This window comes from Glandiceps talaboti, chromosome 6, assembly GCF_964340395.1.
Source record: "Glandiceps talaboti chromosome 6, keGlaTala1.1, whole genome shotgun sequence".
In the NCBI taxonomy this organism is placed as follows: Eukaryota; Metazoa; Hemichordata; class Enteropneusta; family Spengelidae; genus Glandiceps; species Glandiceps talaboti.
This window is the reverse complement of record NC_135554.1, coordinates 6,847,834-6,860,575: the sequence shown is the minus strand read 5'-3', so window position 1 is coordinate 6,860,575 and position 12,742 is coordinate 6,847,834. Positions and strand designations below refer to the sequence as shown.

At 36.2% G+C, this 12,742-nt stretch overlaps 2 protein-coding genes across 3 annotated transcripts in view; both read left to right on the top strand.

The window, feature by feature from the left end:
• The first annotated feature begins 85 nt into the window (after positions 1-85).
• On the top strand, positions 86-7,727 carry LOC144436220 (uncharacterized). The gene is made up of 10 exons (XM_078124954.1): positions 86-214; positions 1,177-1,324; positions 2,556-2,828; positions 3,419-3,512; positions 3,970-4,088; positions 4,613-4,801; positions 5,420-5,552; positions 6,341-6,606; positions 7,073-7,141; positions 7,591-7,727. The coding sequence occupies exons 1-10, from the start codon at positions 167-169 to the stop codon at positions 7,689-7,691; spliced, it is 1,440 nt and encodes a 479-aa protein (XP_077981080.1). The 5' UTR covers positions 86-166; the 3' UTR covers positions 7,692-7,727.
• A 1,665-nt stretch (positions 7,728-9,392) lies between these two features.
• LOC144436219 (G2/M phase-specific E3 ubiquitin-protein ligase-like) overlaps positions 9,393-12,742 on the top strand; it is a 20,431-nt gene continuing 17,081 nt past the window's right edge. Inside the window, exons 1-2 of one of the 2 annotated variants that reach the window (XM_078124952.1) lie at positions 9,393-9,476; positions 10,600-10,872. The gene's annotated coding sequence lies outside the window, so the exon portion shown is untranslated. Of the gene's footprint in view, positions 9,477-10,197; positions 10,500-10,599; positions 10,873-12,742 lie in introns of those variants that run through there. The other variant, XM_078124951.1, reaches the window with a different exon arrangement.

Sequence of the window (12,742 nt, the reverse complement as noted above, 5' to 3'; positions counted from 1 at the left end):
ACATGTATAATGACGCAGCCAATGTCGAGTATTACGACGTCGACCTGCCATGACAGACCACTGTTAAACTGAGTCTGCGCACGAATCGTCACAGTGCTGGGGATTTACCAATGCAGTGAGAGTGTTGCTAAGCACGCTATGTGCACCAGTGACATTTACGGGCATTATGATTTGTAAAGAAAGTTCAGGAACAAGTGATTCAAAATGGAAAAAGGTATTTCTGTTTAAATTGTAACCGATTCAGTCATTTTACACGAATATACATCAATATACTTGGTTATGACATAGACTAGACTAGTCCTGCTTAGAGACGGTGCACGGGTCTATATTACTACGACCGTACCATAATTACAGTCTAGTTAAAGTAGTATAAACAATTATACAGTCAGTGGCCACTGCTATATTACTACGACCGTACCTCGAGAATGGAGTCCCGGATTACTCCTTATAATTATGCAAGCAGGACTAAGACTAGACGTGCAGTGGCCACTGACTGTATAATTGTTTATACTACTTTAACTAGACTGTAATTACCACAATTTAAGCGTAAAGAAACTCGCAAACCGGCTATTATCAGTGACTTCGAAATCAGTATGTATTTCTAAAACAGGAAAAGACTTCGTTAGTATTGAACAGAAATCATAGTTCGATCATGACGAGGCCCCAGTGGACCTGCCACGACAGGCCACAAGAGCAGGCACCGTTGCTAAGTTCGCCACTAGAGGGCGACCCGGAGGGTTGCTTAGCGAGTGCGAAGCATGAGTGGTACATTTAAATACGATTGAATAATTTACGTTTCTTTATTGATTCTTCATTTTGAAATTATTGCGAAAAAAAGAAAGCTACGATTGCTTTATTTTATGTTAAAGAAAGAAAAATGACAGAACATGCAAAAAAGAAAACGTTAAAAAATCTAATTACTGAAAAATGAAATCAACGCAAGTAAGTAGCTGAGGTATAGCTTTATAATCTGAAGGTTTTTAATCGCTCTCAATACCTGATGAATTTGTTTCACAATTTCACAATTTCACAATTTCATTTCATCACACAAAGTAGACTATGAAAATCATGAATGTCAAAAATCGTACACAGCACAAAAAATTGATACGTCGAAAAGCGATATTTTTGTGAAAATACAAACAAGCTAATTAATTTACGGATTTATCTTTTCCATAGGTTGACATGGCCTTGAAACTAGCGATGCTTCTCTGTGTATTTAAATATACACTGGCTTCTGGAGAACTGACTTGTCAAATAACGGACTACCAACAAGGATGGACCAGCCAAAATGGAGTAAGGCGTTGTTGTGACAATTGCGCAAAGGGTAAGACAGTTTAGTACAATGTATATGCTACATAAGACATCTTAGGATTTGTACACATTGGCGGAGATATGCAGACTGAGGGGGGGGGGAGAAGACCAATGTTCGGAAAGTATCTGCCGGTTCCTTGGTAATAACTGACTCATTGTGTACGCGGACTGTAGAATACCGTCGCCGTATTACTAGTTTATTTCTCCAGAGGGGGGCCTATTACAATTTATTCCGTCTGTTCAGAGCACATCATCTCTCTGACAAGGAATATCCAATTTCATTTTGGTAAAAAATCCACCATATATTTGTAAAGTAGTTTGGGAATGGAAAAAGACTGGGCACTTAAGTCTAGTTTCTTCCAGTAATAGATATATTAATTACATCATGATGGCAAGGTTGAAATGAAAGTACAGTTCTCTTTGTTATACAAATGAATCGTCTCTAAAGATGTAAACCATTGCTTTACATAATTTATCTGAATAGAGTTATTTACAAATAACATTGAACGTATTACTTTGGAGGATAGCTTATCCACATACACAAACTCAGAATTGTATAATACACCATATTCATGATTGCCACGTACTAAAAAGGACTTTAAAAGACACCATACTTCTCAGACCATTTGCAGTTTCCTCTCCGGCCTTTAACATTATCACTACATTTATACCATGCATTCAAAACATTCGCATAAAACTCAGAACTTTACAAGATAAGTTATTTGGTATTTTGTTCCATGGGTTGTTTAGGTGAAGTAAGTAATATAGTTTAAGAATTATGTCTTCTACAAAGATTCAACTTTGTTGACTTGTGGTTTACACAAACGTTGCAGTTCAAAGTAAATGTGTATATTAGTCAAGTAGATGTTTTTCCCCAATATATTTCTTCGTTCAGCCAAGGAAAATAAGAATGGCCTAAGGAGTCTTTATCATTACAAGTCGATAGACAAATAGTGCCAACCCTTATGTCACAAGTACTAGTATTTTTCGGCTGACTGAAGAAAAATATTGGAGAATTACATAATTATAACCAGCGCCAGTAAGATCAAAGGGAAATTTATGGTAATTGCGAACGTTTTGACTCATATTGCGAACACATCAGAACCAGTGACGTAGACACGCGTTGCCGTGACGTAAAACTAGCAGAGTATATATTCCATAATTTTAAATTTGTTGGTTTAAATGGCTTGTGCATGGTATAATGGTTAATATTCTGACTTGAATCTCTTGATTCTAAAATGTAGGAAAATACATGACGCAGCCGTGTCAAATTGGACAGCCTGCCACAACGCAGTGTGCTACATGCCATTATGGGACCTACACAGACATTCCAAATCTTCTCAGAGCCTGTCAGTTTCTGTATCCTTGTAGAGAGGCTGAACACAGAGTTGTCAAAATTCAGGGATCGAAAACTAATCAATACGTGTGTGAATGTGAATCTGGTTATTATGAATTACACGAGGGAAGTTGCAGATCATGGACTAAATGTGGGATAGGCAGCGGTGTTCTTACATTGGGTGAGCGAATTTTAACTTAAAATCTAAATGAACACAAATATATATGTACGTGAGTGCACATTTCCTTATATTTGAATTCACTTGACACAAACACAAAATTTACAAATGTAATCATGGTACTTGCAATGTCACTCATGACATCATAAATTCTATGGTACTGTTTACTTTCTTCTTTGTCACCTTTGACCTTGTAAACTGTAAAATGTTTTGTAAGTCATGTGTACCAAGAGGCCAGTGGCCTAGCTTGTACACAGGAATAATATAAACTTAGTATTATATTATAATTTACTTGACATTCATACGACGATTATAATGACATTAGCATATACAATTGAAGTTAGTGAACCAGACCAAAAGTTACTGTATCTTATTTTATTTTTTTATCTGTTTTATATTCATTCATGCATTTTTCTTATATACATTAATTTCATTGCTTGGTTTTTGCATAGAGTATTTCAGTTAAGTAATTATAGAATGATTTATCATGTACATGTAAGTGTGTTTAGTTTTCTTTCATTTTAATTGTGTTTCTGTATTGTTTTGGTTTGGTTTATTTGCATTCGTTTTGTTTTGTTCTTCATCTGTTAAAGGAAGCGCAACTGAGGATGTGACGTGCCAGGTATGCCCGCCGGGGACATACTCCGATCGAGTTGACAAGACTTCGAAATGTATACCACATACAAAGTAAGTTTATTCGTAAATACTGAAGTAAAAATCATTCCCTCTTTTAAAAGTTACGATCTGTTAATATTGGAATTGATATTGGTGTATTTCTATAGCTTTCTTTGTCGCACGTGATAGTAATTAAGTGATTTAGAACGGACTAATTATAATAAAAACTGTATGAATGTTCGCCCAGTGTTCTACCTGACCGGTTTGTGTGGTATGCAAGCCATTGTAACTAATCTGGCTCCGGCATCAAAATGGACTCTAAGATACGTCGTGTCACGTCGCCTCACCGGTCTGGTTTATCTGCTCTCGAGAGTGGTTGATCGATGTGTACGTGTGAGGGCGCCCCATCAAGGCGTACCTTACCAGCTTTAAACCGTCTTTACATGTTTATACAGGTAGGTGTATGGTTGTTGGTATATGTTTATTTGTACTTATTATTCATTGTGACTATTTACACAATTTATTTTAGATGTGAAGTTCATGGACTCGTTACAGTGGAATCTGGCACAGGATCATCAGATGCTACGTGTGATGGCCCAACAGTAACTCCATCAGACATATCAATGTTACAAACTTTCACAGGAAATGGTCAGTATTTTGTGGCTACAATCATTCAATATTAGTTAGGCCTAAAAAAATTATTTATAGTTCCAGTTACCCAACCCTAACTAGTTTGTCACTATCACCCCTAATTTAAAAAAAAAGTATTCGAGAAGTAAATAATAAAATCGAGAACATTTTGAAGTCGCGCGGGAAAGAGTGGAATCCGATGCGGCAACTGACATCAACTTAAAAAGACAATATAATCCGTAATGGCTGTACATTTGATGAGAAGAAACCAATAACACAGAATCCATATGGTAAACAACGGAAAACATAAATACATGACACTCACACATGAAAAAGAATATACCCACCCGCCTATTCAGAATCTGAAATTGAGTGTAATCAGAACCTTAACCAGACAATTTCTTTTAGGCCTTATGGAAAACCATTATTATATAAATGCAGCTTAGATGAAACAGCCTACTTTTTTTGTTTCCCTTTATAATTATAGAATTTTGAATAGTAACATGTTTATTTCTTGTTTATCCTCACAAATATTACTCTAGCAGGTAAATCTGAAGGAAACGGACTGCAAGGGATATATGTAATATTAATAGTAATACTTGTACTCGTCGTCTTAATTATAATCATCATACTTGCTATCCTATGTGTGAAAAATCGATGGAACAGAAATATATACAAACCTAGTGGATACAGAACTTACATTGCTGAAAATGCTTCACCTTGCAACAAAGGTATGAATTATCACTTGTTTAGATTACTGCTATCTTTAAACATGTGATTTTGGGTGATGAAATTGCACATTGGGAAGTTATCGACATTTTGTAAAGAATCCCTACTGCATTTAAATTGTGTTTGACCAGTTTGGCGAGTTCCTTCAATGATGTGATGACGTCACAACTGCATAACTGTCTTCGTGTTGACAAATACAGAGTGAGTTAAGACAGTGAGAGCGGGGTCAATGTGATGTCAGGACCAGAGGTTTTCCCATAAATCCCTACAGGAAATTCTCAAAATGACAGTGAACACGTCAAGTACAGTAGGGCTTCGATCTTTACAAGCTCCAGTTTTCAAAGTTGATTGCTACTTTATCATCCCAAACAATATGTAAGTCGATAGCGGTAATCAATACAAGTGCACTAAAGGCAGAAATAAGCCTGGCTCAGTCTGGACTTATTGGATTTTATCGCCATTTAATTCTCTCAATAAGAACATGAAGAGAAATTAAGAAAATTGTATCCTGATATATGTGGTCATAGACTCTGATGTAAGGTCTATGTTTTTCTACATTCTACATTTCTACGGTAAGTGTTCATGACGTTAAAAGTGTTCATTCATTTTTCTTCTTACAGAATCCAAAGAATGCAAAGTTTTCATTCCGAGAAAACAAGACTACATTGAAGTCATTGGTAATCCTGCAGCACCACCAAGCATTCTTAGTGATGCGAAGACCGACAATCTACCTCTCGGAGCTGAAGCAGTGGGGTAAACACATGTTTGAATATTCCCCATATAGTTGTTGGCCAAATATGTCTTTCTGGGTCCTATACAGGAACCAATTCAAAGCTGGCTCACTATATCGTACATGCTGCTAAGTAAATGACTGATCATGGTCTGGCTCAACAATAATCTCACCAACATTAAATTGCTGCTGTCATCTTATAGTTTTAGTGTCTAGATCTGGCGTGACAACAATCAAAGTACAAATTTTACATTTTAAACCTTAAAGTGGCCATATGGATGAGGATTGGGTATTTATTAGGATAAAATTGTTTTATAAATTGAAAATCCAAAATAAATACGTAATTTTTTTCTGTGTGACCACTTTAGAATACCTGACATTGAATACATTGCAATTAAAATGTATATGATGTCATGACGAAATGCAGAGATAATGATGATAATAATACTATTTATTTCTTTAAAAATGTCTTCCATGTAAAAAGACCTCTCAAGGTGCTGTACAACACAATCATAAAACATAGTTAATACGTAAAAAAAAAAGAGTACAGTAAAAATCACTAAAATCGGAGCCCAAAAACGCGAGGGGAAAATTGACCGGTACAAGTTAAGAACGCTAAAAAATCAATTACTCAATAGGATTATAGCTCTGGCAAATAAAGAATTTGGTCATGACGGACACTACAAAGAAACAGTGTTACGAAGATTTCTGTCGCATCAAGTCATAAAATGTAGCTATGTTCGTAAGATATTTGTTGGGAAACGAGATTTCGTTTTAAAGTAAACTGACTTCCATGTTGTATTTTGTTTAGCTTTGGTAACCCTGAACATCAGCCTAGCTCGAACTCAGGGACGGCTTCAACTATAACATCGGGTTTAACTCAGGATAATGCTTGTCCAAGCGAGACGCCATTAAAGGTGCCTATAGCGATGTCACAGTCAGATTTCAGAGGCAACAGACACCCGACAAGTCAAGTCAGTTCTCAGGGAAATTCAGATGTTCATCGGGTTGGCGAGACGGTTTCAACACGAAGAAACATAAACGCTAGTGGCGGCGGTGCTCAGAATACATGTAAAAGTGAGGGTTTCATTAATATCTCTAATATTTGAATAACCAGGAGTAATGTCTGTGACAGAGTAATGTATGTATGTATGTATGTATGTATGTATGTATATGTGTGTATGTATGTGTGTGTGGGGGGGGGAGTGCATGGGTGGTTGACGTGTATGCCCGTGTGTGTGTGTGTGTGTGTGTGTGTGCTGCATGTATCAACACAAATTACATGTATTCATTTAACCTTTAGTTGCTTAAGTTGATTGAATTCGTCTAATTTTGTTTCCACTGAACTGGTTTTAAATCAGATGGTTTTAAAATTTGTTCAGTGGAAACAAAATTAGACGAATTCAATCAACTTAAGCAACTAAAGGTTTAATGAAGTGATCGGTCACTTGTATAACATGTACAATAGATCACACCAATGAACCAGGAATTGCAAATATGGCCAAACTGTGAAATTCCTGACAATCCCACCTATTACTTGCAGGATGCAGTTGTGCTGCTGGAATTACAGAAACAGGAAGTCATCGAAGTATAACTAGTGCTACTGACATCAGTAAGGAAACCTTTAGTGTTTTTCTTGAACACATTTCCTTTACCCCTATCAATAAACTATTGAAATCATTAGGCTAATCTGTTAATTATTAAGTTACATGGATAATTAGTTTCTCTTTATATTGCACAAAACATTAATGTTGGTGATGAGCATGTATCATTTACAACACCACAGTTACTCCTGTTATTCGACTTCTTGGCGATTGTAGATTGAACCATCTTATCAAATTAACATTCAGTATCTCAAATAAAATGATCGCAAAAATTATATTTTTCCCCCGATAATTGGAAGAGGCTGAACTGTTATTAAAACAAAATCTTGGCAATTCTGAGATATTTCTACTATTCGTGACATTTGAAAAAAAAATTCGATATAACTCTTCTCTGTGTAAAATGTATATATGGAAAGAACACATATCAGAGGAAATTGTCTCTTTTCTCTTTTCACAGGGCGTGTTGTTGATAACCAAGATGATGGTATGCCTACGTCTAATTCAGGTTTTCCACTAAAAGAAAGGAACGTACATAGAAATTGTATACAGGAACCGTGACATGAAGAATTGTTATTGCTGTATAGATAGTTCTTTGTTAAAATTTTGATAAGTAAATTGTGTCAAATTACAATGAAGCTTTTCTGTTTGATACAACCACGCATACACTAACAAGAAACTGGTTGTGCCACACTTCAATAGCAAGATTGCACTTTTTGCTACATTATTTTAGTCTAAATAAACCATTTAAATGTATTGCAACCTCATGCAGACATTCGGGTGCCAATGTTTTTCTTAGAATCAAACATCTGATGAAGGGCGCGTAAAATGTCCTTTGCGGTGTTCATTTGATGCCTGTATGGTGGCATGTGCAGTTAGACAAAATGTAGCAAGAATCTGTACGCATTCAATCTTGCTATCTTAAAGTGTAGCAGGTCCAATTTCTTTTTGGTTTCTGCATGATTGTATTAAACAGAAAAGCTGCACATTATTGTGAAATTTACTGTATTTGGCTTCTTCTTAAGTTACAGTCAAGTCAAGTCAAGTCAAGTCAAGTTAAGGCAATAGATTATTTGTAAAGAGACAACCAGTGACATGGAAGCATGAACAAGCAGACTTGTTACAAAACTGAGAAAGTAAACAAATAAACAGGGTTTAACAAACATTGGCAGAACATATTGGAAGATGAATCGATGTTTATAACATTTCATGGTTTGATAAGAACAGGTTTATGGCCTCTTTACCTGAACATGGAATACCAGGGAAAATTGAAATTTATTTATGAGCTATTACAAATTAAGTTAAAAAGGGTCTGAAAACTGTTCTTATCAAATGATGGAATGCAATACTTGTTTTTATACTGCCAACATGCTGTGCCAAGTGTAAGTTATTAAATGCAGTACGTTTACTATAAGTATTTATTTGCTTCTAACAAGTTCCACTTGTTCATTCTAGTATGTCACTGGTTGTACAGCTAAGGAAACCGTTAAGATTTACACAGGTGCTATATCATTGTCATGCCAAAAGGCCAAATAAAAAAAAGTTGCTTGGTTCCGGTTACCCTACCCCACCTAGTTTTTCACGCACACCCTAAAGAAAATCACGAAAATTGTGGTCTCGCAAGAAATAGTGGATGCGGAAACTGACATCAACTGAAAAAGACAGTTCAGCCAATCTGTAAATGGCTGTATATCTAAGGCGTAAAAGTTTTTTTGTGGTTCCGATTACATTCAATTTTAGAATAGGTGGGGGTAGATTTTTTTGTTTTATTTTTTACTTTTTTTATCATATGTGAGTGTCTTGTTCAGTTAGTTATGTTTTTCTGTTATTTCCATATGGTCTCTGTGTTATTGGTTTCTTCTCGTCAGATGTACAACCATTACAGATTGGAAGAACAGTTTTATAGTGTCTTTTTAAGTTGATGTCAGTTTCCGCAACCACTATTTCTTGCGAGACTTTAGTTTTCGCGATTTTCTTATATTTTTTTTCCAATATGTAAAAGAAAGTTTCGGGTCGGCGTGAAAACTAGGTGGGGTCGGGTAACCGGAACTGAACAACTTTTTTTATTTGGCCTAATGAGAAGAAGCCAATATCACAGAGGTCATATGAAAAACAACAGAAAAATCATAACTAACGTGAACTAGACACTCACATATGAAAAAAATGTTAAAAAATAAAATAAAAAATCTACCTACCCCACCTATTCTAACATTGAATGTAATCGGAACCACAGATTTTTTCTTTAAGCCTAATCGATAACCCATTCATTATAACAGAAAGATGCAAGTTACAAAATATCACTTAACATGAAATAAAGGGTTGCCTGACTCCACAAAATCCTTACAAGTAAGTTATATTGCTACATTTTCAATAATCTGGCGGGACAAATATGTTACCCACTGCCGCAGTTCATTTACTACATTTTGTTACCTCACACAGCTAAATTATAGCTGGTCCGAGGTCCTAAAATAATTACATTGCATTGTAATGATAAATATTGTGCATAATGTTTTACCAAACTAGATGATATAGTGCAGCAATGTTAGTGAGATTTTTGTCGTGCCAGACGTCGTTAAAATGTAGCAATGTTTTACTGCAAACGGTCGATAAAATTAGTAGCAATGACCAATGACAGTGAGATTCTTGTCATGCTAGACAATAAAATGTAGCAAATGTATTTATATTTTACTGGAAATGGCCGATAAAATGTAGCAATGAGCAATGTTGGTGAGATGTTTGTCGTGCCAGACGTTAATACGTAGTAAATATATTTATATTTTATTGGAAACTGCCGATATAATGTAGCAATTCCCAATGTTAGTGAGAAATGGGTGTCGGGTCATGCAGACTATTGAATCCAGGAATGTTATTGAGAGATTATTGTTTTACATTGTACTGATATATACGGTGGACGAGAAGGACATTTCCGCGCTCTCAATGATTGGGCGTTCAAAGCAATTTCCGCGCTCTCAATGACTGAGCGGTCAAAGCAATTTCCGCGCTCTCAATGACTGAGCGTTCAAAGCAATTTCCGCGCTCTCAATGACTGAGCGTTCAAAGCAATTTCCGCGCTCTCAATGACTGAGCGTTCAAAGCAATTTCCGCGCTCTCAATGACTGAGCGTTCAAAGCAATTTCCGCGCTCTCAATGACTGGGCGTTCAAAGCAATTTCCGCGATGTCAGACATTTCCCCAACAGAAACGATTTCCCTGGCAGAAGCGATTTCCCAGACGTACAGAAGTGGAATCCCCACAAGTCACATGTTAGTGACGTGTCTTGACCCGGAAGTACATGTAACTTGGTAAAAATTGTGGACACGTGCGCTCGTTTCATGTGTACGGACTTGGCTGTTTTGACCCTAAAACTAAGGTAAGTCAAACATTGAATTAACCACTGCGTTTATAAATCTTGCATTCTTGCTGTTGAAGTATCACATATCGTATGACACTTAACGGTATATCATTTGCAGATATGGTGTACCTGTATAAGGCTACCCATAACTTCTCCCCTGAAAAGGAGGGAGATCTCCGTCTCCTAAAAGGGGACATTGTTGAAGTGGCTGGGCTGCCTTGGCAGTTTCAAGGCACGCCATACAACCCAAAGGGCTGGATGAAGGGGCGGCATAGAGTACTGCAAACAGAGGGGTCTGTCCCCAGCACCCACCTGCAGTTCTTTGGAGAGGTGGGGGAATCTCCAGGAATGCAAATGACACCTGCTCTGCCGTTACGAACAAAGGCTGCAAGTAAGATTTCCGTTGTCTGTATCACACTGTATCACTTTTAGGCTGCATTCACAAACAACGACTTGGGGGGGGGGGGGATTTTTAGGTGGGTGGGGTACTTGAAAATATATGGCACATGTGAGGGGGTACTTGAAAATATTGGACCTATGTGAGGGGGGGGGGGGGGTACTACTACTTAAAGATATGGTGAATGTCTTGGTCGGATTTTGCAATATGTTTTTAAAAAATCAAATGTATGAGACACACGTTTAAATTATCTTTATGACATGTTTATTGTAACAAAAATGAACTTGTCATCCATTGCAATAGTGTGTCAAACTATAAATTATGGATACTGAAAATATGAATGATGTCAATATAAATATAAACTTTAAACAAATACTCTTGAACATATATAATTAATTTGATAAACAACAATAAATATAATTTCAGCAATACTATTGTTGAAGATTAAGTATATTTTGATGGTTATGAAATACATATACAAACACTACATAAAATTATAACAAAATTAAACATCAAATATTAAATGAGGACAAAGAATAAAACAAGAGAGGAACTTCTTACCTTCTCCACATTTCAACAAACCTGAGTAGTAAATAAGATTATATATAGTTTCTCTCACCACTACCATCACCCACAGCCAAATCCTCACCACTCTCACCAATGACATCACCCACAGCCTCCCCCTTACCACCACCACCACCACCATCATTCTCACCACTACCATAACCCCATAGAGACCATACTGTGAAAATGTTATGAATATATATTTTCTAGTCCACAATTGAACATTTTTTTTCACAGTATTGGAGCTGAATCTATTAGTCTGTCATTTATTTTCTGTCATGTACTTTAAAAAAATTCATGTATAGTAGGGGAGTACTGCAAATTGTTTTATGTGTAGAGAGGTGTCACATGCAGTTTGTTATTCTCTTTTTGACACTATCCTTTTTTGTATTTCTGATAAGAGGGGATGGGTTTAAGGTTATATGCAGCCTGTGGAAGGTAATGTACAACCCTTCAATTTATGATGTGATGTGGTTTGATCAAAAAGGGAGGGTTATAGCTATGGTTGTCTTAAACATCCTGAAAACTCCCTAATATATGTGTACATTTCAATAAAGAATCATACATACATGTGTAAACAACAGTTACATGTATATTGCAATGCAAAATATTGCCGGGGATGCAAAATGTCATGGGGTAAGGGCCAAGTTTTAGAATGTTTTTTTTGGGGGTGTCACATTTTAAAAATGAGGATAAGGGGAGGGTCACATTTTAGAGTACAGGTGCGTGCTGACCCCCCCCCCCCATGTAATTACTGAAGGCTCCCTTACTAAAGTGCAGATGTTTCATTAATTTAACAGGATCATTTACAGAGACCAAGGCTGCAGCGCAGCTAAAACGAAAACGTTTCTTCAAGAAAGAAACATCAGTCAAAGTATAGTTTGTGCTATCGCTCTAATGGTTTTGTTAACTAACATGTTAGCATAATTATTGCAATAGATATAAAGGTGCATGCTTGCATATGTTAATTAAATCTTGTAACATATAGCATGACAATGTTCTTTTTTTCATGTACATGAAAATCGCATACATTAGTTTTTCCATACTAACCTTATTACCATTAAAATTTAGTAAAAATATATAGGAAATATTTGTCATGTACAGATAAATGTCTATGCAAAGTGTCATGGCACCCTACTAATCACCAATTCGTCTGTTTTGCATGAGTTTGTTTTGAAGTAGATGTATGCACACCAATTCTTCCACCTCCATGCCAGTTTTGGACAATATTTGGTCAATCTAATTATTTTGGAATATTGATTTAAAACAAATGAAATGTCATGCACAAATATGTATTACA

Bases quoted from the DNA above. Each gene is read 5' to 3' on its own strand.
- LOC144436220 (XM_078124954.1), top strand. From the start codon at position 167: ATGATTTGTAAAGAAAGTTCAGGAACAAGTGATTCAAAATGGAAAAAG. The intron at 215-1,176 runs GTATTTCTGTTT...TCTTTTCCATAG, and splicing joins GTGATTCAAAATGGAAAAAG to GTTGACATGGCCTTGAAACT. The intron at 2,829-3,418 runs GTGAGCGAATTT...CATCTGTTAAAG, and splicing joins CAGCGGTGTTCTTACATTGG to GAAGCGCAACTGAGGATGTG.